The sequence below is a fragment of the Amphiura filiformis genome, chromosome 11, assembly GCF_039555335.1.
Source record: "Amphiura filiformis chromosome 11, Afil_fr2py, whole genome shotgun sequence".
Taxonomy (NCBI): Eukaryota; Metazoa; Echinodermata; class Ophiuroidea; order Amphilepidida; family Amphiuridae; genus Amphiura; species Amphiura filiformis.
In genome coordinates this window covers 42658564-42684969 of record NC_092638.1, presented here as the reverse complement: position 1 = coordinate 42684969, position 26406 = coordinate 42658564, and the positions used below count along the sequence as shown (strand labels likewise).

General features: G+C 36.0%; 2 protein-coding genes across 2 annotated transcripts in view; both read left to right on the top strand.

Annotated features, from left to right (window-relative positions):
- The first annotated feature begins 1257 nt into the window (after positions 1 to 1257).
- Positions 1258 to 12939, top strand: LOC140163694 (meiosis inhibitor protein 1-like). The gene is made up of 11 exons (XM_072187010.1): positions 1258 to 1296; positions 4242 to 4347; positions 7298 to 7495; positions 7855 to 7943; positions 8435 to 8610; positions 9128 to 9268; positions 9425 to 9454; positions 9827 to 9961; positions 10759 to 11119; positions 11508 to 11616; positions 12893 to 12939. Exons 1-11 carry the CDS (start codon positions 1258 to 1260, stop codon positions 12937 to 12939), a joined length of 1431 nt encoding a protein of 476 aa, XP_072043111.1.
- A 517-nt stretch (positions 12940 to 13456) lies between these two features.
- Positions 13457 to 26406, top strand: part of LOC140164013 (meiosis inhibitor protein 1-like) — a 63261-nt gene continuing 50311 nt past the window's right edge. The window contains exons 1-10 of the mRNA XM_072187297.1: positions 13457 to 13556; positions 15773 to 15891; positions 16359 to 16487; positions 16939 to 17110; positions 17874 to 17972; positions 18289 to 18399; positions 18648 to 18814; positions 19210 to 19285; positions 20023 to 20198; positions 22958 to 23039. Coding sequence (XP_072043398.1) covers positions 13532 to 13556; positions 15773 to 15891; positions 16359 to 16487; positions 16939 to 17110; positions 17874 to 17972; positions 18289 to 18399; positions 18648 to 18814; positions 19210 to 19285; positions 20023 to 20198; positions 22958 to 23039 — 1156 coding nt within the window. The 5' untranslated portion in view covers positions 13457 to 13531. The remainder of the gene's footprint in view (positions 13557 to 15772; positions 15892 to 16358; positions 16488 to 16938; positions 17111 to 17873; positions 17973 to 18288; positions 18400 to 18647; positions 18815 to 19209; positions 19286 to 20022; positions 20199 to 22957; positions 23040 to 26406) is intronic.

Here is a 26406-nt window from a genome sequence, read left to right as displayed (position 1 = left end):
TGTATTGTCTATCCCGATGGTCAATTTAGTAAGTGGTCCCAAGATATTGCATTCCTTGTGTTTCCTTGTCTTTGTCTGGAGTTAATTAACCATTATATCATATGTCCACTTGGAAAACAATCCATAAGAATTAAATATGCAAACCTATATTCTGAATAAAATAATTCTGCTCCAACAACCCCCTCCCCCAGCCTGATGTACCATTTCCTAACAAAAGTAACCAAAATGGTAACCTGATCTTTATTCCTTTTTATTTGAAACCAATCCTCTTACATCACTTGCAGTAATCTTTCTTTGCTTACTATGCTCATATGTTACATTATTGTTTTAAAGAAGAAAATTGTATCCAAACGATTACATTTCAGCATATCACATCAAAGCTCCCATTGGGTGCCGCATTCCTTTTAAGGGAATTTTATTTACTTTCTAATATTTTACTTATGTTATATTATTGCCTTGATCATTCTTGATCAGAGGTATAACCGGCTGGAAATACTGGGACAAAATTGATCAAAAGTTTTAATGTGCATCTTCTTTTGGCAAGGTTTTAATAATAAATGTCCTAATTTTGACCTATTTTAGCAGCAAGTTTTACAAGTATTTGCCATGAATTCATTTTAGTTGCAATTTGCCCCCTTGGCTCGGTGGCCCTGTTACACCCCTGTCCTTGATATATGAAAAATTAGTTGTGGGAATACACTTTTAAATGGGAGATGAATTTTGCTGCTTGGATGATGTTACGATGAGATTACGCTTTTAAAATCATTTCCCTCTGAAATGCGCATTACAACCCGACCCTCTCATAAACAAACTTTACCTTGATTATAGCCACATAAGTGTACAAAATTTCACCCTTATATCAGGCTCATTTGTAAGACCGCAGGAAAATTTAGTCATTCAAATAAATCAATGTGTCTGACCAAATTTAGGCTAATATTTTACCATTTTAGCCAGCCAACAAATTACAAATTTGCATGCACTTTAAATGTATTTGATCATTTCACCTTGAAATCACTCAATATCCATGCTTCCTGCTCCAAGAAAGTTAATCTGGGAGTGAAAGATGCTACTTCGCGCGCATGGCAACACATGTTTAAGGATTTTACACCAACCTTCACCCCCCCCCCCCCAATGTCATAAAGAAATGTATGCCACTGTTCACATGTGCAATCCCCAAAATTTATGAAGTCCTGCTCGTCATTGCTGATCAAAGAGGGCCAGGTTCAGGTTCAAGTTCAGGTTACCCCCAGGCCCATAATGGCTCTCAGCGACATTGGTTATAAGAAGCATGGTGAAGTTGGTTTGAGATAAGAGATTAGACATTCGTTATTACTAGTACTTTGAATATTAGAGTTTTAAACGTTTTTCTGCATAGATCATTATTACATGGAGTAATTTGAAATTTTTGAACTTCGTTATTTGGGCAAATTTCTAGAGTATCTTGACACCACTTTTGGACATTCAGCAATTTTGGCCAAAAATGTTAAAATTTTGAATTCTTGTTATTCAGCCGAATTTCGATTTTTGGACATCCAAAAACTTTAGCCAAAAATTTTAAAATGTTGAATCTTTGTTATTTGGCCTAATGTGATCTAAAAAAATACCTATCATATGTCCTGGAGTCTTTTCACATCATTTTTAGACATTCAAACAATTTTTGACCAAAATATCTAAATTTTTAGACATTCGTTATTAGGCCGAATTTTGATCTAAAAACCTTATTTCTATAACGACCATGTGTCCTTTTGACACCATTTTCAGACGTTCGAAAATGTTGACCAAAATTTATGAATATCTAAAAATGGTGTAAAAATACTGTAGAAGACTTGATCAATACATAAATGTGGTGTTTAGGTCAAAATTCAGCGAAATAACGAAGATTCACCATTTTTGGCCAAATTTTTGAACGTCCAAAAATGGTGTAAATATACTGTAGAGGACTTGATCTATACATAAAAGTGGTTTTTAGGTCGAAATTCAGCAAAATAACTGATAGTCAAAATTATGAAATTTTTGTTATGTCCAAAAATGGTCTTAAATTAGGATTGATGTAGAAAAATGATTAAAAATGTAATATTCAACATAATAACGAATGTCTAATCTCAAGCCAACTCAGTGTGCCCTTTAAGAAAGGTGTGGATTTCAAATGACATTGACCAATGACCATGTACTATTCTTGTATTCTATATCTGCCTAACTTTATTGTCATCTCCCATCCACACATACTACTAGTACTAGTATATGATGGGCAATACAATCTGCCTAACTTTACAGTGGATTCCAAATAAGGTAATGGATGTTTGAGCCTCACTATCTAGATCAGCCAGCTCGCAAAGTCATTCAGTACTGTGAACTAACTGACTGCTATATGGCTGAGATGACCTTTTGTTAATTTGATTGAACCAACCCTGGGAGATGATGAGGCTAGGATTGCAATCATGCAAATTAATTTGTTGATATGTAAGGTTGGAGCATCAACATACTATAGACTGGGTGGGGATATGTAATGGACCAAGACAAACTATCAAATGATATATTAGACAAATATTATTTTCATTTCAAATTGTCAATATCAGTTCTAAGTGGTCTGATGCAGTTTAAACATCTTTTTTTTATAGAAAAATAAAAGTATTGCTTTGAGACCCAGCCGTGTATCCCGGGCCATGTATCTATCGCCTGATATAACATGGTAGATACCATTATTTTAAGGGGAAGAACAAGGTGGAACACCAAGTATCTACCATGTTATACTTTATTCTCTTTTGTGACAATTTTGATCAAGTTTACTCCTATTCATGAAGTTGGCAAATCCACTGAGTCTTCATTCATGCATGAGCACATAAACTACTATGCTGGTGCACATGATCACTGCTGTGTGATGCCTGTATTCTCGTGAGTAGTCCGGGAGTAGTCATCATACATAGTCAGATACAGGGATAAGCCAATCATATTGGCAAGATTATTATAGCTGTGTAAGAATATAGCATGGATGTTCTACAGTAACCTCATTATCATTGGGCTATTCTAGTTGAAATCCATACACCCCCTATGGAAGACCATGGCCTTAAAGCCATATTGTAACATTTGCTGTAGAGGACCCCCTCAATATTTTTCAAAATTCTGGATGTATGGAGCTGTGCAATAATTATGTGTACCCCGGGTGGTGAATTCTCAAAATGGTCTGCCAAAAATCGCTTCCCCCCCCTTCTGGCCGTGCCAAAAAATTGTTGCCCCCCCCCCCTTTCGACGTGCCAAAAAACCTTTGCCCCCCCCTTTTGATGTGCCAAAAAGTCTTTGCCCCCCCCCCCCACACTTTACACATGTAAGATTTTGGGGAACCCGAATTTAACCTAAATTGTCTCATCATATAATGCGAGGACAGCGAGCAAGAAATTTTGCATATTTGAACGTGTTCCTTTATGTTTTCCTATATCTTTCTAGGGTGTAATATAGAAACGGTGCCAAAACTATCTGTGCCAAAAATCGCTTGCCCCCTTTCACCAATGCACTCCGCTGGGGTACACATAATTATTGCACCACCCCTAAATGTACTTTATTAAACTAACATACCCTTAAAAAAAAGGTGCTGTAGTTTAATTATTACAACTAAAAATCAAGTGACAATGGATAGGTAATGAAATTAGAGCATAAACGATAGGAATTTTTCATTTATATCTACCATTGTGTCATAAAAGATAGACATGTTCAATAATTTGAGTAGTGGATGTCAGCCTGATAAATTATTTCACCTGCATGTTTTCTATGGCAGGATAGCTGATATTTTTAAATTAATCATATCTTTTATTTTCATTCTTGTCCTATTTAATATTATGTTAATCACTAAAGTTCCAGAAAAAAGTAAAGTTACCATTACTTTAGGCAACAAAACAAAAACACCCTGTTTAACTGGCGGATGGACTTTTCAAGTAGGGTCGGCCGGTCAGGATTTTTCTTTTCTGGAGGCTAAAATGACTCTAAAATATCACCAAATGTTTAAACATTTAAAAATTTGATGACTTTTTTGCAAACATATTTTTAGTGAAAATCAATAAGTTTTGGCCCCAAAAGGCTAATTTTACATGATATTTGCAAAAAAATCTCCCAAAATACAAAATCCGAGTCAGTCAGGAGAATTAGATATAAAAAATCAACAAATATGTCTCGGTGAAAAAATTCATTTCTTCCAATCAAATAATGCCACTTATGTAACATATTCGGTTTTGTTTTCACTTTATTTCCAGGTATCGAAAGACATGAATTTCCAGCATTCTTTACCATCCTTGGTACTCCTGGGCCAACTTCTCAACAATATTCCTGCTTTGGTTGATGTGATCATTCAAACACAAGGTTTGTCTTGCAGCATCACTTCTAGAGCACTTTTGATGCATTAAAAAACATCTGCAGATTATACAATGTCAAATACAATCATGTGTCCACTATTAAATAGCACACTTTTAAACATATGCGACGTGTGCTTCTGGAGCATAACACAATGTACCTAGAAAGTGTTTTATAGTGCCCATGACTATTGGATCTGTTTGTATCCTTTAGCCCTCAATGGGGGAAATTATCTTGGGAGTACAAAACATGTAAAGCCATGTAGAAAAAAAAAGGAAGTCCAACAAACATGATGGAATCCTCTTTTTGCTGATTGTGATGATGTTAACTTTGATGAATTTTAGTCACAATGTTGGTTTATTACAAACAAGTTTTGGTTGTGTAGAGTGAACTGTGATTCCAAAAGTGTTGAAGTACAAAGTGAAAAGCAAAAATAATATATGTTGCATCAGTTTGGTTAGAATAAATCACAATTCTGTGTCATTTTGGTTCATTTTTTGTGACAATTTCTTTAAACATTTATAGCTAGCAAGACCCGAACACATACCAAAAACACATACACCTTACATACATAGCACACCCCTACTTATAAAGACCCGGAAAATAAGGATCTACAACTTTTTCCTATGTAGAACCTTGCACTCTCAAAGCTAAGCTCCAAACCACGAATCCATTAGACTTTTTGCTATCCAATTGAACCTGAGATATGAACCTACATAGCAATTGAGACATGGTTTTATATTCATTGTTACTTTGTTTGTGATATGCTGGTAGGGAACAGGAATCATGGATGTCCTCTGTTCCTGGGTACCCTGCATCATCAACCTATGTTTCAGGGGTGCCTCCTCGTTTTTGCAGGTCTTTAAAAGTGCATTACAAACGCAACAACCTCAAATGTGTAACTGAGCAACAAGATTACGAGTAATAAAAATGCATTTTATCTCAAAAAATGATGCCAGCATCCAATTTTACTGTTATGTCTGATGGTCTTTCAGAGCATGATAATCTGCTTGAGGACCATTTGTATGAAATGACTTTTAATTTCCATCTCAGAGCTGAAAGTTCAAAATGATGACATCCAAACAATTTTTGTCACTTACTATTTTCAAATTAGTTTCCTTGGTGTAAAGTTACAAAGTGCCATAATAGCAGAGCAGATTTAAAATGCTTCCAGTTAGCCATTTTTTCTAATACAATCTCTGCATAAATGGCATTTTGTCATTTGAACAAAACATTCAATTTGATTACAGTTCATATCTGCTCTTATCTTTTCTTTGCTAAAAAGCGATAGTTTTGTATGGAGTGAAACAGCTTTTTTGTCATTATGCATAACTTTCAATATGTTTCTTTATGTCATCTATAACTTAGTTAAGCCATCTGAAGTGACCAAATGGTATTTTATGATCACTTCATCTTGTCTTCTTTGTAAATATAGGAACATATTTTCTCCATTTTCTTCTGCAGCACTGAATCCTGATTCCATTTGTACTCAATTCAAATAGACAAATGGAAATAGATATCAAAACAACATTTTCTCTCAAGCTAGATAAGACCCTAGATCATAATCATGGAAAATATTAAAGGGCTACTCTTTGCAGAAGCTTAGATATGAGGGTGGAGGCAGAACTTTTTGAACGATCCTAGTAGATGGCTGTTCAAAAGAATGAAAACTATTTGAATGTTTACATTATAAAGCCGAAGTAAAATAATTTCATCCAAGTGTTATAGATACTATGCTGAAAGTGTAAGCACACTGTTCTCTACCGAGTGACCTCTTCTGTATATAGGGCGTAAATGTTAGCATAGTCAGTCTAAAAATACACTGTGTATTTTTGTTTGGAAAAGAGGAGGATACAGGTCAGATGCAAATATTCCATTCATGAAAGCAATTTTTGATGTGAGTAGTATTGTATTTTTCATTCCTCTTTATTGAACCTGACTTCAGCATTTAATAACATGTAGGTTTGAGTCAATGTACAATAGACCAAAAACTTCATTTACAAAGGTCAAAGTACTTTTTGATTCCATAGCCCAACTGAGTAGGGTACAGGGCAATATTTTCGAGGGGACAAGTTGCAAAATCGACCCACTACCAAGTATACAACATGACCATACCAGAACACACAAATTTGCAATTTTAGTCTCAAATGAGCCAAAATCGTATTAATTGTCAGGTATGAGTATTTTCCTGTTTAAAGAGGGATTCCTATTTTGTGTTGCCCAACTTTCTGTTTTTTTATTTCTTTTTAGCCCGTTTTGGATCATTTTTGCCAGATTTTACACACTTTTCCCTGTCTTTCAGAATGTTCCTGTTTTTTCATTGAAATGTGTTCTCATCCCTGTTCAATTGTGGCCTAAAGTAGACCAAAGGCAGATACACATCACACAATTTTGTCCCCGTATTTCAAGCCAGGGGCCAGCTCCCTTTATACTTGAAAGATTAGTACTAAGGGAAAAGGTTTTAATTGAGAAACACTGCCAAGGAAAGGATTGTTTGAAGTTCACACTTTTCAGCAAACTTAGATCGTCTTATAAAAGGCACTTTATTTAATGCCCACATGACCCATGGGCACCGCCATACCAAGACCACCAAGTGATCGGTTGATGTACCATAATGCTTACAGATAGGAATTTTTCAGACAAATATCATCAAAATTACTAAAATTATTTATAAAGCTAATTTGTTACACATTGGGAGATTCTGACTGTTTCATATGTTTTCAAAAACTGAAGTTGAAAGTATTTATCGATAGAAAATCACTTTTATATTGAAATACACAGGAACATCACCTACTGTGCCAAAGGTCACTTTTCCAGACTTCCTGTCTAGAAGCTGTAATGTCAGCACCCATCTGGTTATGTGGGCATTAAATAAAGTGTTTTTTATAAACCAGCCCAAGCTTGCTGCTAATAATTGATATTGCAGTGTGTGAATTATGTTATTTTATTTTTTACACAGGTCCTTTGATGACTTATTTGATTTCTTGTTTGGATGCATCAGAAGAAAAGATCAAAGTAGCTGCAGTATTTGCTTTGTTAAAAGTACTTGGGAGTAGAGATCAGCAGATACCAATTCCTATGCATGGCCAGCTAGCTAACAGGATGATGGGCCTACTGTCTGGAGCAGACGGGAAAGAATTGCAACAGAACTCTATGGGTAAAGCTCAATTTAACACTTGATCAATTTTGCAGAAAAGCAAGGGGCAATGGAGGACACGTGCCCTGTGTGTCATCTTAGGGCTCCAAATTGACCTGCAATGTAAATAGTCATTTGAAAGACCATTAATACCAAAATTGAAAGTTGGTATCAACCCTGGAAAACTTTTGGGCCCATTATACCTAAAGTGTTTGTCTAAAGTATAAAATATACAGATTTAAGATATCACAAATTTGATCAATTCAACTGTGACATCAGATTTATTTAAAAGTGCTAATTTTGATAATTTTCACCCAAATTTCAATCATTTTTAACCATATTTGGTGAAAAACATCAATTTCAATGGTTTTATTTTACAGAATTGCTCAGAAAACTTCTTGAAAATGGAGATGTAGTAAGAGGACTGATGCAGCAAAGTAGAACAGGTTTACCGTCAGCACTGAAAAAGGTTGGCCAGTAATAATGGTTTTATCATTATGATAAGAGATATTATATATTTCTTTGTCTTTATGAGTGCACCACGCTATCATTTTTGTTGTTTGTTTGTTTGTTTACCCAGGTTGGTCCGTGAGGAACACATGCTAATCCATGGAAAACCATGGACCGTTCCAAGCTCATACAAATGCACAAGCCTAGGTCTATTTAGATATCTGTCAATCCCAAACTACACTATTCCACACACATGCCTTTTTTCACTTTTGGAGTATTATTAATGTAACTAACCTCTAAGAATAAAGAATGAATAAGCTATAATCAAAGACAGAATTAAAAGAACTAGTTTGCATTGGACGTTACTGCCAATCAAACTCCCCACGACCCTTAATTGGTTAGTCACACATAAAAGGAAGGTTGATTCAAGTGCAAGAAGAAAAAAATGTCTGAAAAGTTTTTTATTCTTGGCCTGATATTGACTACCTTCCCATCATTCCAAAATTTTAGATGTTGATGAGTAGGGATACCACCCTTAAAGTCACCAGTATGCAATGTGTTCATCATATTCTATCACAAGACAAGCAGGACCAAGAGATAACTCACTACTCAGATGATCTCCTGGATGCAGATATTGCTGAGTTCTTATTCGAAGCCTTGGCAACTACAGATGGGAACCTACTAAGGTAATATACATCATCACTGATGGTTGGTAGGCAGATACTTGTTGCTTGAAAATGTTTGTGTGTGTGGAGGGGGGGGTATTTGTGGGGAATTACAAAGTGTGTGACTTGCTTAGCTAAATATGCCAATAAAAAGGGTGTTATTCAGCAACTACAAATCTCTGAATATTTGTTTACAGATTTTCAAATGAATAAGTGCGCTCATACAAACTGATATATAATTAATTTAGAAATTCAAGATTGAACCCAGATACTCATGATGCTGTTCAAGAGCTGTTTACAATATGTTGGTTTACAGTGAACTTGTGTATACTCTGCTAGCTATGATCACACACTCAATCAAGTGTCTAAGTAGCCTATTGTATAAGAAAATCATTAAAGAAGTTGGCCTTTGAAATTATTATTAAGGTGAACAAACTTGTGCAAACTGAGAGAGTGAAAAGTTATCCCTTGCTGTAGACATGTGCCACAATTAGCTCAGTTGTGATTAGCAACCATTCCATTTCTTTCTCTTACTCAGCTGCACATTTGGATGTCTATTGCTTTTTACTGATTGCCAGAGTTTCTTTACCAAGTGTCATACAGTGTATGGAATAGAGTCTATTATTAGGGCATTACATCATTCTGTCAAACTCAACAATGTGGAAGCTTTACATCAAGGGTAAGTTTGTAACTAATCATTTATTTGTTACAATTTTGGATATAATATTTGTTTAAAAGTGTTGTTGTAATATTTACTCAAAATCTGCCTTTTTGTAATAGTCATGTATTTGATCACTAATTCACTTGATAACCCAATCATTTTCATTTTTTTCAGGTTGAAGGTTTTGTCAGAAATTTTGAAAAGGTAAGTTGGTTTTAAAATAAGTATAGATGCAATAACTGCAATACGTTTTAAACTTGGTTACTTTACCATGGAAGCATCTAAGTGCCATGATCTTACTTGATGACATGGCATGATAATCTTGACAAGTAGACTATGATGTCCACATGATCAGATCATTTATACTACTTTGCTATATCATCGAGTAGGAATGGCTCATCGATGCGTCCATATTTTACAATGCAGAAAACATTGTCTCAGAAACATTTGTCCAAAACATGTGCTATGCAAATGGACAGAACTCAGTATATGTGTCTAATCTGCTCTTCATTCCTAAGAGCGTATTGGTATGAAGCCATTGTGTAACATGATTTAATTCATACTTAATTTTTCCAGACAACCTGAAGATGTTCATCTGCTGAATGGTCTTGGAATTCATAAACAAATCAACAGTCTCATAGAAATGTGTTTGAAGCATTCAGATACTGGAATACAAATACAAACAGGGTGTGCCTTAAAACACCTGCTGAGGTAAGATCATCTTCCTATTTTCGCTCTATGCCCAGGTATGTATGTGTGCAGACATTTTTACAACAGTATATTGAAATGTTGAAAACCAGGGCTTCCAAGAGCAGGACCTGTTCTGATGGGTCAGTAAACCATCATTGTTATACATAATATAACATACATAATAAAGAGACATACAGAATAGAAACTGAGTGTGGAGTGCTTGCTTAAATACCTTCAGTTAACATTAACAAAATAATTTGGCAAACAGTTGGGTTGTTAGTGGACGGTATATTTGCATCAACTTTGTATTTCGTAATCATTATTTCCAAGAAAATCAGACTATAATAAGGAATGAAAGTTTTTCTGTGTTCCAGGATTTCAGGCATTCTGATAGAGATTCAGACAATTCCCTGGAATGAGGTCTTTTATGAGAAACCCAAGTCTTGACTAAATTCAAGATTTTTACCCAACACATACTTGCATCTTTCATCTATGTAAAATATGTTTTGTTGTGAGAAGACAACGCCAATGACAGTAAACTGCAAAAGCACCTGTTGCTGACCATATGTGACATGATCTGATCAACCCAGACAATTTATTTGCATTACTCTGGCCTGATTGGATAACATTGTATTACATAATGATTATGTCCTCACAGTTTTTGAATTTAAAATATTAAGTTCATATTTATGCAAAGCTATGCAAATGATATAATAGGCCTGCTGTTTCACAGTACTCTAAATCCCAACACATCTGCCATGCAGCTTATATTTCCAACCCCACAGCTCTATATCTTCATATTTTCCAATTGCTTTCAGAAAACACCATCTTCCTAAACCTATAGATTACATTGCCCTCATAAGTCTTCTACAAAGCATGCAAGACTGCATGGAGAAATTGCCAAGACCAATTTCTGAAAACACATCAAGACACCATCGTCATCAACGCAAAAGTGTTAAAGATGGGATAACTGATACTGGAGGTGCATGTTCAAAAGAGAAGTTGCTGCTTTGTGGCTTTGATGTATTTGAGCAGGCATTTGGTCTTGTAAATCTTTTACTAACTGTGCCATCTCCTGAAAGCCATCTGGTACTGATGAGTTCAGACAAGAACACTCTGACAAACCTGCAGTATTTTCTACTCAGGTTCTTAGATTCCACTTGCATCCCTATCTTTATGGTAAGAAATTGATGTTTGTTTATTTGGTTTTTTTTTAATGTAACTTTTGTTTCTGATTTATCAACCAGATTCACCTAATTGGCACCCCTTCCCTAATTAGCATTCCCTTGAAATAAATTATTTTAACTTACATCTTTGTGACCAGCCCTTTAAGCACCCCTTTCAGTGTACTTCAATGAAATTGGGTGAAAATCAGACAAATAATTTGGACATCAATGGAGGCAACAGTCTACACTTATCGCTTTATAATGAATTACCACATTATTTTGCCAGACTAAAGGTCAAACATGACTTTCACAATAGTGAATTTTAAGCACCCCCTTACAATGACTATTTATATCAAATCCAGTAGGCCTTTATCTTTTAATTTTCCCCCCTCACATTTCAGGTGAATTATGCAGATCTTTCCAATCCAGCAGGATTTGCTAGTTTCTTTCACATGCTGTGTATGGCCTTCACATTCAACATTGATCTCAAGGACTTTGCTCAAAAACTAGGTAAGTACGGTTATGGTTAAAAAATGTCAGCCATTAATGCTTCCTGTGCACAATCCATAAATGGGAATACTCCCTCCCCTGCGCATCTAAGATGGCCGACATGGCATGAGCAGCCATCTTGGACATACAGTAGAGGTGAATATTCAAACTGTTTACTAGAAATGAGTTATAATCATAAGAAATGTAATTGAAGAATAATGTTGTATGTTTTCCCTCACTTGCATATCCAAGATGGCTGCTATGGGCTTGTACCAGGGATTTTTCTGTATTTTTGCAATGTGAGTGTAGGAAGTGTTTTTTAAGAATCTGTGAAATAATTATTAGCCCTGGGAGGGTAAAACTTTTTGGGCAAACTTTTTTGGCCAGGCGAAGGGGAGAGGGGCAAGCCAAAAGGGAGGCAAAAGATTTTGGCACAAATTCATGGGGTGCCCTTTAAATGAAACTTTTTAAAAGGCTTAGGGAAAACAGTACAGAAATGCTTATATATGCAAATTTTCCTGCTTGTTGCGCTCGCAATATATATCTAGACCATTTAAGGTTTGCAAATTGGATCCCAAAAATTTGTCATATACAAATTGTTAGGCAAAATATTTTGGCAGGCCGAGAGGGGAGATATAAGCATTTTTGGCACACCGTTCGGAAAATGTACCATTCTTAATAATTGTGTTATGCATTCTAATTAGTATCTATTAGATCTATTAGCAAAAATGTTTTATTTGCTATGTTTCACCATTTGAGTTCTTAACATAAATCATAGCATGTTATAATTAATCTTTTCTACATATTTTCTCATCAATAAGTTCTTAGAAGGGATACTGAGCATACCACAATCCTTGTAATATTTTGACCAATTTCAAGTGCTAGTAGCGTGTTTCTTTATTTCAGCTGGCTGTTCTTTCATCCAACTTTCCATAGATGTCAAAAACAAAGTAACAAATGTTGAGAGGTAAATGTAGACAAATATGTTGTTCAATATTGGAAATAATAAAAACAATAATACTTGAAAAACTATCAATGAAATAATTGTAGAATTTGCTGAGTATCAGGTTAAGTTCAGCTGGTTGAGTGGTTGAGCTGTCAGACATATCAAAATGCTGACCACTCACACAGGGACTGGCTGCACTAATACAGTGATAACCAATGGCATATTGGTACAAGTACTATAAGTTATGAATTCCCCCATCAAGAAAGCTTATCTACTTATATATAAATGCTTAACAAAATCATGTGCCACTTATAATGATGTATCATCTTCAAACCTTTATTGTCCTATCAGAGAGTCTACCAAGTCTGCTGCATGTGATATTGTTAATACATTCCTAGTACAGTTGTGTGTTAGACTGGCGAAGTCAACTCATACAGACAGTAAAGAAATGTATCAAATATTGGAACAAGGATTGCCTTTGATAAAAGGTACAGTTTTGTTTGCCTTTTGTTGCCATAGCTCCCCTCATATGTTTCACAGTAACAACGCACAGCCGTCAGCCCCCTGAACATAAATCGCTTTTATCAAATGTACTCACTTTAAATTAGTTAAAGCAATGAACAGAGAATTATCCAGATAATATTCAGTTGTTGGGTTGTTGTTGCATTCTGCATGCCATGAGACAAATGATCTTCTGTGGGAGACCAAGATGGATATTAAGATTAGGCAATTAATTTACAGGTTGGTTAAGGTAAAAATAACTTGTAATGATCATCCTACACTACAGCCTTAGGCTTAGGCATAGACCATGGTTAATAAAGGTAACAATAAGTCACCCCTATTATTATATCATTACATTGGTTGTTTCAGGGAGTTGTGATGGTCTTGTAAGCATACTCTGTCACCATACATCAGCAATTCCAAGCTATAGAGGTAGTGAGACAAGAAATAACATAGACATCAAACAACAAGCTGTATTGGCTCTGCTCTATGTGGCATTTCTGCATTCTGATAGGTAAATAGAATAAATGTATGTGACATCATGATTTGAGCTATTAACACCAAAGTGATCAGTCTTGACAATTATGTTATCATTGAAGTATGTATCAAGTAGCCTATATTTAATGTTATGTTATCCATCCTTGGATGAGTGGATCAGATCGTGGTAAGAATGTCTACATGATTCTACTTTCAAAGGTTAGTTTGTACTGATATAAGAATCTCAACTTTGTCCTTTGTGTTTCAAGTAATGTAGCTTGGAAAGTTAATGGCACTGTTATTCCTATTTAGAGTGAGTGTCATTTTGTTATGTACAGGCGTCTGTTTTAGGAAGTGATATAAGAATTGCTATTGAGATGCTGACCTGATGATATTAGAGGATTTGACTTGTTCCTCGTAATAAACCTGCCACTTCTCCAGTATACTATATAGAGCATATTACTTTCCTTGTGCTCTTGCAGCCCAAGTCAATCATAATTGCTAAACCAGAATACACAATAGGCTAATCCAGTTGAAATCCATACACCCCCTATGGAAGACATGATGTTAATCTTTGCAGAAGATTAAGATCATGTCTTCCATAGGGGGTAACCCCTCTAGCTTTGCGGAAGGTTAAGGTCATGTCTTGCATAGGAGGTGTATGGAATAACCCAATATCATTGAACATAATTATATTTTGGCATTATTATCAACTATCTATCTTCTGTTGAGACCAAGGGAAGAAGGAAGCCTGTACTGCTGTACTATTAGCCTTCACATTCTGTCTGTTTTGTTTTCTTGTATTAGATTAGTATCTGAAGTTGATCTTGAGGAGTCTTTGGATATCTTCATGGATACACACCAAGATTTCAAGTTGATGCCCCAATTGACAAGAAAGCATTTACTTTTCTTATTTGCTGTTTGCTTTTGTGCCAACAGTGTCAGTAGAGCACAAACAAATAATGGTGATCATTGAGGATTGCTAGTGTCATAGTTGTGTTTGGCACTTTTTTAAACTATTTAAACTTTTCTGCATCTGTTAAAATATTTGTTTTGGTATGTTGTTGTTGTTGTTGTTGGTTTTTGTCCTGTTTTCCCAGTATTCAAGTATTTAGGGCTTACTTACTGATTGGCATTTCCAGTTCTGTAATTTGTTGTTAGCGAAGATTTAGATAGAGCTGTTTTTGTTGTCAAGTAAATCAAATTTGAGCAGAGAACCATGGATATTTTTTTTCTTTGTATGTTAAGCCATTGTTACTCCATAAAGAGATGAATAAGTAATCATGTCGCACACATTGTTAAGTTAAATGTCCTAATCTGGCCTGGAAGTGGTTTTCAATGAACAATCTCCAGCAGCAATACTACGGATACACAATGTCAGTACTTGCATAGTCTTGTACATTGTCCACAAGTTTGATCTAAAATTTGTAATGAAAAAAAAAAGTTATTTTGGTATTCAAAATATTTTGTTTTACCATGTTAGCCTTAAAGGATCCAGTGACTATTTTCATAATTTTGTTATTGTTCCTATTGTTATTGTTGCTGCAGCTGTTGGTGTTGTTATTACCAGTCAGAATTAATAGGTAAATTTTCACGGGAAAATTTTCTGGACACGTGACACCCATGGGCGCAGACATATTAGCATTATAGAATATGACCCCGAGCACAGCGGGTGGTCTTGCAATGTATTTGAATAGGAAGAATTCCTCATTTGATGCAAAATAAGTAACTTGTCGCAAGTTAAAAATATTATGGTAAGAGTTTCTGTAGATAGATATTTTTTTCCGTAGGTAGATATTTTTGAAATTACGTTTTGATGATATTGTGAAGAAATTAAGATTGCATGATATTCAATAAATTTGTAATACACAATTTCTATCGAAATTATGCCAAGAATACTATTCCAATTCAAAATTACTAAGACTTGAATAGTGAGGTCACCGCCGGGGGTCAGAGATCAGGCTCGAGGTTACTCTCACATTGATACGCATTGGTCACATGTCCAGAAAATTTTCCCGTGAAAATATACCCATTAATGTTGACTGATTACCATCAATGTTTTCATTCCCTTTTGTTTGATCTTTGGGTATTATTTTGTTTTTATAATTATATTGGGTGTGGATTTCATGCTGATACAGTCATGTTTTAAATTTCATTCTAACAAAGCTGCTCTATTTTTTAGTATCTCGTCATTTGGTCTCTAAATAACCATCACCACCCACTTAAGTTTGCTCTTTTTTTTGGTTTTGACAGTACACAGATTTGTAGAGCTGCCAGCTGAAGATTTACCTAATCTATACTCTCATCATCCAGTCATGTTTCATTGGTGTTGTACTTGTGACACTTTACCCTATGAAATAGCTAAAACATTGGTAAGACCTCTTTTGCTGCAATAGTTCTTAAAAAGAATAAATTATGATGACACATTCTCTCAAAATGAGGCATAATTGGGCACATACATGTTTCTCCTTGCAGAGGGTGTATCTGCTTCATTTTAATAGGTGCTTTACTATAAGATGAGCAAAATAGTATCATTTTACCAGAAAAATGTAACATTGGTAGGTCTAGGACTAAACTCATAGTATCATAAACTGGTTTACGTACAGAATTGATGAATTTTCAGTTATTTGAATTTGGCAGGCTGAGAGGGGACATGCAAGCAAAACATTGGCAAAATCAAATAATTGAAATAAAGTAGTATCGCCGCATATCTCTACAAATGCTCTATTCAAAATTTTAATACTACCTACTGTTGATATTTTCTCATGTACTAGGAACTGCCGATGTATTGTTATTGTATGAAAGGTGATGTGTAATTATGTACATATTTTTGTTTCAGTTTAAGATGTGGATATCCCAACTTGAAGGACATCTGGATGCTGATATCACTCAGGACAAATCAAGTGAAGATGTCAAGATGACATTAGAGTTGCTGCAGACAAATGAAAAATCTTTGTCTATCATACTGGTATGTAGGCCCATAATCCAAGACAAAATCTGTTGGATCATTCCAGGGTTTTTTGAAGCTTCAAATAGTCTCAGTCACTATTGAATTCACTAGCATCCCTATCCTCCAACCTAACACCCTTTCTCCCAATCAATGTTGGGTCTCGCACAACAGCAGAAACATTTGTGATTCAACATTGATTCTTGGAAAAGGGACTAAAATGGGGGACCAATGACAAACCACAATTTTTTTTCAAGCTAATTTGCATATTTTTTACATATTAAAATGCAGGTGTTGGCCATAACATATATATGAAAGCTTATGAATATGCTTGAGCCATCACTGCTGTTGTACAAGACCTATCCCCACCAAACCTGGGCAAATGTAAGCTATGCACTGAATGGAGTACATGTAATGCCATTGCTTTTATTTCAGATTTTAAGCATAATACATGTTTATTTTCAACAAACAGGATATATTATGCAGTGGTGATGAAGATATTACAGAGAGGGTATCCTGGCTAACAAAGGCAATTCTAAACCAGTCATGTCCTACTGGCTCCACTATCATAGTGAAGGTGCTACAAGAAAAACTACCTGTTGTGATGCAGAAACTGTTTTTAAGACAAGAACATGAAGTTAAAGGTAGGATTTGAAAAATATTTCTATATTCCAGGAAGGTAGATGGTTAAGGATTTTTATTAAGCAACTAGCCAGTCCAAGGAGGACACTTTTACTTGCAATAAAGAGGTTTTACATCTAGGAAAGGAAAGAAAATGATTCAAGCTTGGCAACCAAAAAATTATATACCGGTTGATGCAAACATTAGCATTGGTAACAAAGTATTGCACTTTAATGGATGGATGATGGACCATAGTTACCGTACTTGAAGTCAGCAGGTCCTTTAGAGTTACACCAAGGTGTGTGTTTATATCCGCATAGGTCATATTACATTATACAGTTAGCACTGATGATGTCCCCAAGTGATACAGTTTACATAGTAAAGATCAAGGGGCCAAACACAGAGACCTGAGGAACTCCAAAACACAAGTATCCGATAGAACATCTCTGGTGTTGATAGATTGTATGCACCCTGTGAGTATGATGTGACCAAAATATATGAGTCCTTAGTATTAAACTGGTTGACCTTGGGGACTAGTCAATGTGACTGAAGATCATCTGCCAAGATTCTAGCAGTGAAACTGGTAGTTTGAACAGGTCCCCATACTACTGAGACTATAAAGTATTAAGCACTGCAGTTACGAGAGAACCATTACTCAAGTGGCTTTTTTAACTTTGGATAAGAAACAAAATATATAACACCTTTCTCATATTTCTCTTTCATATGTGATCAACAAAGCAACATATTTAGTTACGCTAATAAGAATATCTTTTCATATTTTGCTAGATATTCATTGTGTGGCTCTGCTTGATCTATTGTGCTGTGTTCATAGGACATGCCACATCCCAGAAATGGAAAGCATATCAGCAAAACTGGCATATCATGGTACGTACTTCACATTGTTTTGCTCAATCTTAATTCTCTTGCAAATATTTGAAAAACTAAAAGTCTAAAATATACAGTCAGTATCATTGTTAAGGTCATGCATGAAGAGTGATTGGGTGTCTGCACAAGATATGATTCAAGATGTATCTCATGAAAGGTGTCAGTGTAATATCTGCGCAGGTGCTGCCTCCACTGCACATCATGGGACAACAGTATGACATAAGTGCATGTGCCTTGTTTTTCTCTACAAGTTATATCAGAAACACAAACATTTGAATTTCTCCATGACATGCACTTTGACATTTCTTGATTCCAGTTAGCAACCTCCTCAGCAAAGAATCTACTAGCAACACAGAATTGATAAGAGTATCTCTGAATTATCTCATCTGCTTGATGCTACAAAATGCTAAGAACACGGATAACAGAGGTAAGATATAGGTAATTTATACACAAGTTTGTTTTGCAGAGGGAAATAGAAAAGTCCCAAGTTTTGGTTAGCATGGATCGGCAACCAAACTCACATGTGGCACCGCGGGGAATTAAACCCGGCCACAGTGGTGAGAGAAGACCACTACACTAACCTGCCCTCCTTCCATTATATGATGATACTTTCAATGTTATCTCTCTCATTTCATCTAAGTTCTCATCCCATCAACTTTAATGTTCTTTATACAGTTGCTCTTGTGATCCTTTCAAGTAGTGGTATTCTTCAGATGTTAGAAGAACTTGTCCAGATGGATGACAAGCAGTTGATACACACTCCCAATATGGTTACGCTTCAAGCTTGTGCCCTCAGTTTACTGGCTCAGCTAATAGATGTACAGAGAAAAACTAATGTCAAGGTAAAATATGACTTAGTGTAGGCTGATGGGTTGTGAATATAATAATTTGTGCAGAACGTCTGTTAAAAGCAAATTTCTGCTTGATTCTGTGTCTTTGGTGTGTTAAGTGTTGGAAAAGTTTTAACTTAAAAGGTGTCAAATTAATGATGGCAGCTATTATAAAAGCTACTCATGCTGGGAAATACAACAAGTACCAAACTCAGGAATCATGCTCATGAAGTGGAAACTTATGAGTTTTTCAAATTTTATTTAAGCTAATTTCAAGATGACTACATAAGCTTACACACTAAATAAACATATTTGTGCATGTTTTAATTTTGCAGTTTTTCAACATTTGGTAAAAGTTGTTAAATTTGTCCAACTTATTTTATCCACATTATTTGTTCTTCCTTCAGGTGCAGTACCAAATCACAATGGATTTGACATCTGCCCTTAATACCATTCAAAAGGCAAGACAAAATATCAGTAGAGGTAAGGGGAACAAATGGGAGGCAACAACTCAGGACACTCTGCCCTGTACATGGGCAGGTAGCAAGTCATTCGAACACAAATGTTATTAACTTAATCACTTTCAATAAAAAGTTACCCTTTTCTTGAAGATTAAAATCTTCAAGAAAAGGGTAACTTTTTATTGAAATTTTTTTGTCCCGGGTTACAAGGCACACTCATCTGCAGAACAGAATAATATTGGTTTTTGTTTGCATTTGCCCCCAGGTTGATGTGAAATTGCCTCTGATTCAATACAAAGACATGTGAACAAGGGGCAATTTTCAAAAGAAGTTACCCCTACTTCAGAAGATCTTATTTCGACCCCTGGACCATTGGTGCCCATCTACAAGTTGCATGTAGTTTTTTCAATCACTTTGATTATGAGACCCACAAATGTGCATCTGAAGCCACCCACCCATATATAGAATACTATGTGAATGGTAAATGGGCTAACCCACTTTGACGTTACATGTACAAAATCCAAAAAAAAACATCTTTCAGTCGTAATATATGACGGGGTTAATGAGGAAAATATGGAATTTCTATTAATACCCAAATCATGATTTTCATGAAGAAAGAATGGGGGTATATGATTGCCATCAAAGTTTCCTCCTTTAATATTAAGCATGATAAAATTGTATTCTTTGCCAGATTAAGATCCTGGCCTGTAGATATTGGGTTGTGAAAAAACTACTCATATATTTTGTATATTCTTTCAGTGTGTGGAACCAAAGTATTGACCTCATTACTGACAGCTAACTTCCAATCTCCGGTATTGAAGCTTAATGAAGAGAGAGATGGGACAGTACTACTCAGTGATGCAGATGTTGGGTTAGACATCTCATCTTGTCAGCTGAGAAAACTACTGATTATTCTGCAGAATAATATGCTGAAGGTATGAGAAGGGAAAGAAAAAGCATAATGATTTGAATATGTCAAAAGAACACCAATATTTTATGTGAAACAAACTCACCAGCTAATATTTCAATATTTCTGTCTTTCTTTATCAATCAGGTTCTTCATGACATCCTTCTTTAAACAGGAGCCAATATGGACACATTTATTTATGAGCCTCTGCTGAAAAGTGGTGCAAAATGTGGCCACATATCTGATTCTGTTTTAGAGCACAGCTCTGAAGAATCCAATGTGATAAAGACAGGCCAAATGTCAACTGTGAATACTTGTTTTTGCTATCCTCTACTGTATAATAGACAACAAGCAGGTCTAATATTTTGGGTAGTGGATGTCAGCTTAGTCAATTAAATATTATATTAATGCTTAAGGTTTTACCGTCGTTACTAAACCTATCGACCAAATTTTTTTAAATTGACATATTTTGTACATTGATATGTGTAGATAATAAATCTGTAAAAAAACAGGGGTGCGGACCTCACTTTTGAGCTACAGCCGTTTTAAAAGAGGTGTACATTTCCAAAATCTCTGTACACTTCAATGGCAAAATCAGCAATTTGCCCAAAATATATCACCTTTTACGTTGTATTAAAAATTGTCGAGACAAAATTTTTTAATTTTATATATGTTATGAAAAAGAAAAAGCTCTATAAAACGCAAAAAAAAAAAAAGGGGGTACCGGACCTTGTTTTCGCGTAAATTGACCAAAATAGGTCAAAAATGCATTTTTTCTGCGACACCATGCGTGAGTTAATTGCGTGCGTGGATATTTTTAGTGCGTGCCACGCTGCTGGTATGAAGCGATCTGATGCGGATCAGCGTTCATTTACGCATATGGCCACAAAAAGGAATTGTCTGTTTACGCAGGGAATTTTTCACCGTAAAAAAAAAGTTACCTATAGGTAAAAAAAAAAAAGATACTTAGGCTAAGAAGTGTAATTAGGAACAATTATAATGATGTCGACTATTATAATTAAGGCTAAGAATTTTTTTTTTTTTAAATATCATTTGATGTATTTTGGTCACAAACGGGTGTAAGAAAGACTCCCATTCTGCAAGATATTGGGCCAAAGAGTTATCAAGTTACACAAAGTGAGTTATTTTCAGCTTTATGTTCACCTGACTCGAATGACCAAAAAGAGGATTTATTAAAGATGTTAAAGCGAAGCGTTTGACACCATGGTATAAGTTTTTGACTATAATAGGCCTACAATTATTATAGGCATAGGCCTACTTAGCATCCTTAGTGCCGTTTACGAGAGGAAAACTTTTTGGTCACAAAAACTATAGGCCACGGAATTATCTGAGGTGGATTCATATCATCAATTGTTGCAGTTCAATTAAAGCAAAGTTAAGCGCTGGGTTGCCTATAGCTGTAGAAAAACGTTTGGCCAATTATGATATCATTTTTGTAAATGTATGACATTTTTTAAACCGAATAGTTTTGATGGTGTTGCCTATATCGCATGCATTATGAATTCAGTGCACGTAGTAGGTCTTTACCCAATAACACAAAATGCTTTAAACATTTAAATGGTGGATTATAAACTTTTAAAACATTTTAAAAATAACAATCAAAAACATTGAACACTTGCTGCAAAACATATTCTTAGTTGGAACAATGTTGCCAAAATAATATATGTCTACAATAACATTTTCACATGTTTTTAATTTTGTTGTAGTGTGTTTCATTATGAAACGTTCTACAAACTTATATCCTTCAATAGGCCTGTAATATACCGTAATGCTTACCCAACATTTAGGCCAAAATACTATTAAAACGAATTAACCAATTTAACCAATACTCGTTTAGGACAAAAAAAAAAAAAAACCCTGATTCTGTGTTTGTTTGGTAGGCCTATAACTTCATACCATCTATTGGACCCTACTGTCGTTCTACTTTGAGGTCCGTTATTACTGGAAGCACGCTGGCAAGGTTTGGTTTGTACATGTATTTAATATATTAGAAGCGACCACTTTTTTTTTTTTGCGCTCAGCAAACATTGTTTTCTTTATTTTTGGCCCTAGTTATCGCTCTAAAAAAAATAGCATTGACAGCACAACACGCATCGTTCTCTGCGATGTCTGCAGCATAACGCCGAACACGACAGCGGCGTCGCACGCCTTGAAAACATGCGCAATAGTCAAGTCGACTTATATTAAAACCTTAAAACTAGTTTGATTTAGGAAACAATGAGTTACTATCATGACAAATCCGCTTATTCTAAAATGAACAAAACTTATCTACAAATTCAGATGCGCGAGTACCATGTGGGGTTTTACGCAAAAAAAGTGCTACCTATGCCCAGCTAGTGTGCACCACAACAAGCCTGTTCCACGGCGGCGTGGACACTGCAGTGTATCGTGTCATAGATGACATCCAGGAACCAATGAAATTCAGCGCTTACAAGCTAAACCACAGCAACTAACTAAGAATAACATGTGGTTGACAAAGTGTTTTTTCAAGAACCTCCTGTTTCTACCAATTTGATGAACTTGTGTGCGACAATCTGCATTTTAGGGCTTAACTGATATTTTCGAATAAATGGTGTACAAATTGGAGTTCATCATTTCAAGCATTGTTTCAAGGGTTTTTTTTTTTTTAAAATAAAAACGAAACTTTTAAAATGATTTTTTTGCTCTACAGATTCACACTCACATGAAGAAAGTTATAATAAACTTCCATCAAGTAGAATAAAAAGACAGTAAAATGCAATGAATATTATTTTGTTATATATGCAGGGGGATGACATCTTATGTCTTGCATCTGTGCACTGTCTTCATGCTTTGATGTTGTATACAAACCAAAAGAATAAAGACCTGGGTAAGATGGTTGCTTGTTTGCTTGCTTGCTTGCTTGCTTGCTTGCTTGCTTTGCTTATGCTTGCTTGTTTGCTCCTTTTATGACAGATGGCCCACTCCCTGCTCTATAGTACTAACAAATAAAAAAATAATCATGGGATTGGTAACAACTGCTGATAACTATTGCTTGTTTGTTTGTGTGAGTGAATTTAATGTTAATTATTACAGCCTATGCAGCTGCGGATGCAGAGAGAGAAAAATACGGGGGGCGCAAAATACATGAGATTTCTAGAGGGCGCGACGAACCATATGACCGCGAAGCGGTCATCGCGCCGCGCTTGCGCGACCCAGGTGGGTGTCTGAGGGGGGATGTGCCCCCCTCAGAAGTGAGAAACTTTTGCAAAATGAAGACCTAATTGAAGCCATTTGGTGGACCATTTTGACACTATTATTGTGTAAAATTTTGAGTTTGAAAGAGCGGAAAATTTGTGAAATGACCGTGACGGCCCATTTCCCATTCGTGGACAAGTTTTCAATTTTATCGTATATATTAAATTGCTTTAAACAAAGTCCCAGGTATCTAAAGCATAAAGAAAAGGGCAACTTCTTTACACATACGCAGGGGGTGTCTGAGGGGGGATGTTCCCCCCTGAGAAGATGGAAAATTGTGCAAAATGAAGGTCCATTTGAAGCCATTTGCTGGACGATTTTGACACTATTGTGTAAAATTTTAGTTACATAAAGTTCGGAAATGTGTGAAAATGAAGGCCCAATCGAAGCCTTTCTTGGACCATTATTCACTATTACTGTAGGCCTAATCATTAAGTTATTACTTAAAACAATATAAAGTGTACGGGTGTCCAAAACAAAAGCGAAAATGGCCAGTTGTTTACGCATAGGCCTACGTAGACGGTGTCCCCTCAGAAGTTAGAAACTTTTGGAAAATGGAGATCCAATTGAAACCATTTTGTGGACCATTTTGTCACTATTATTGTGTAAAATTTTAATTTAAAAAGCCAAAAATTTGCAAAAACGGCCCAGTTGAAGCCATTCAGTAGACAGGTTTTGACTTTTATTGTGTTACTTATTGCTTTATATATGTAGGCCTAGCCCTACCCATAAAGTTGCACCACGCAGGTGAGGGGGGTGTCTGTAAGAAAATTTTGGAAAATGAAGACCTATTGAAGCCATTTGGTGGACCATTTAGTCACTATTTTTGTGTAAAATTTTAGTTTCAAAAATAAAAAAAAAATGAAAATTTTTGAAATGACAGGCCAATTGAAGCCACTTTTTTTCACTGTTATTGTATAAATTATTGGTTAAAACACCAAGTGCTGTGCGTGAAATACAGAAGCGAAAACGAGCAGTTGTTTATATACGCAGGGGTTGTCTGAGGGGGATCCCCCTCAGAGTCAGAAATTTGAAAAATGAAGGTCCAATTGAAGCCATTTGGTGCATCATTTTTACATTATAGGGCATATATCATTGCTTTTTAAAACAAAAAAGGCCCGAACTCAATTTGCAAAATTTTAAATGTTTCACTGATACTTTATAGGCCTAAAATTCGCAATTAAAGCATGCATGGATCGATGTTGAAGCCGGGTGAAGTCGGCATGGAGTCCGTCTTAATACTGATTTTGGTGACAAAATGTGACGGGCCCTGATGTATATCAGCGGGCCCGCAGTAATTTTGACATGCTTTTGGACAGAGGACCCGCCTTCAAGCAATGCCTAAAATAATCACAGGCCTATATAATTATTACAGGGCCTACTTTTGATTGACACGTCTGTGCGGTTTATTTAGACATGGACCTACTCAATTACGTGCAATTTAACTTTTCCCCTTCTCCTTTTCTCCCTTTTTCTCTTCTCTTTTCTCCTTTTTTCCTCTTTTTTTGGGGGGCGGGGGAGGAGTTGCGGACCCGCCCCCCCTGAAACCGCGCCTGAGTCACTGGTCCAGAGCTTTATATCAGCGGGCTCGCAGTATATGATTTTCACGTGCTTTGGGACCGAGGACCTGCCTTTAAGCAATGCCTAAAATAATCACAGAACCTACACCTATTAGGCCTTCGATCGACCCGATGCTGTGCAGTAGGCACGGGCCTACTCAATTACGCGCAATTTAACCTTTCTCTTCCCTTTTTCTCGCTTTTCTCTTCTCTTTTTCTCCTTTTCTCTTTCTCTCCTTTCCCCTTTTCCCATTTTTACGGGGGGCTCGCGCCCCTCTTTCCTACTTTTGCTATTTTTACGGGGGGCGCGTGCCCCTCCGCCCCCCCCTCTGGATCCGCACCTGCTATGCAGTGATCCCAGCAAAAGTCTAAAAAATATAAATTGTTTAAAAATTGCCTAAATTTGGCAAAAACGAGGAAAACAGCAGTATTGTTAAAGTTGCAGCCCCATTCAAATACATGTACAGTGTATGTATCTAAGTATAGAAATTAAATATTCATGTAAAATGTCTCATTTTGTCTTTAGTTTGGCTTATTTTGGCTTTCGGCTTAACCATGACTAGCAGGCTATATTATAGGGCACGGTGGCTCAGTGGTTACGGCCTTGGACTCATAATCCGAGAGTTTGCTCGACTTGCGTGGGTTCGATTCCCGTCCCACCACCGTGTTGCGCCCTTGGGCAAGGCGCTTTGCCTCGCTTGCCTCACCCCACCCAGGTGCAATGGGAAGCTGTTAGGGGTAGTCACAGTCGTTGTACTGATGGACCCTGCACCACTTGTAGGCTGCAAACGTGGTTCCGACATATTCTAATGACGGCGGAATAAATGTAAAACGCTTTGAGGCTTTTTACGGCATAAAGCGCTATATAAATATCTACATTTATTTATTTATTTAGCACATCTACGACACTAACAAAGGTGCCAAAATCTGAATTTTGATGATTTTTACAATCCTCCAGATAAGCAAATCACTGAATAGGCCTTTTTTAACAAGTGATCATCAATGAATCAATGAGTTGATAATCTTAATTATTTAAATTAATTCAATTTGAATAGCTTGTGCATTTTGTATTCACAAATGATTGATGAATTATAGGGCTTAGAATATAAAAGATCACTGGTTTTAAGTCATATCAAAACGTTTTAGCTGTGAGAGACCCATTACAAACTGCGACTTATAACTTCTTTCCAACACTGCTTATAGGGATCACAAGGTCAAACGCAGTCTCTGTGTGTAGTTCAATGCAGTCTCAGATTACCATCTTTAACCTTTGTGAAACCTCAACATACGAACCGGCTCACTGCACGGACTGTGTACAGAATGCGGCAAAGCCCTGACCGAAATTTGACACAATTTTGACATATATGTCAAAATTATGTCAAACAAAAACGATAAGAATTGGGACATTTATTTGACACAAATTTGACATAAATTTGACAT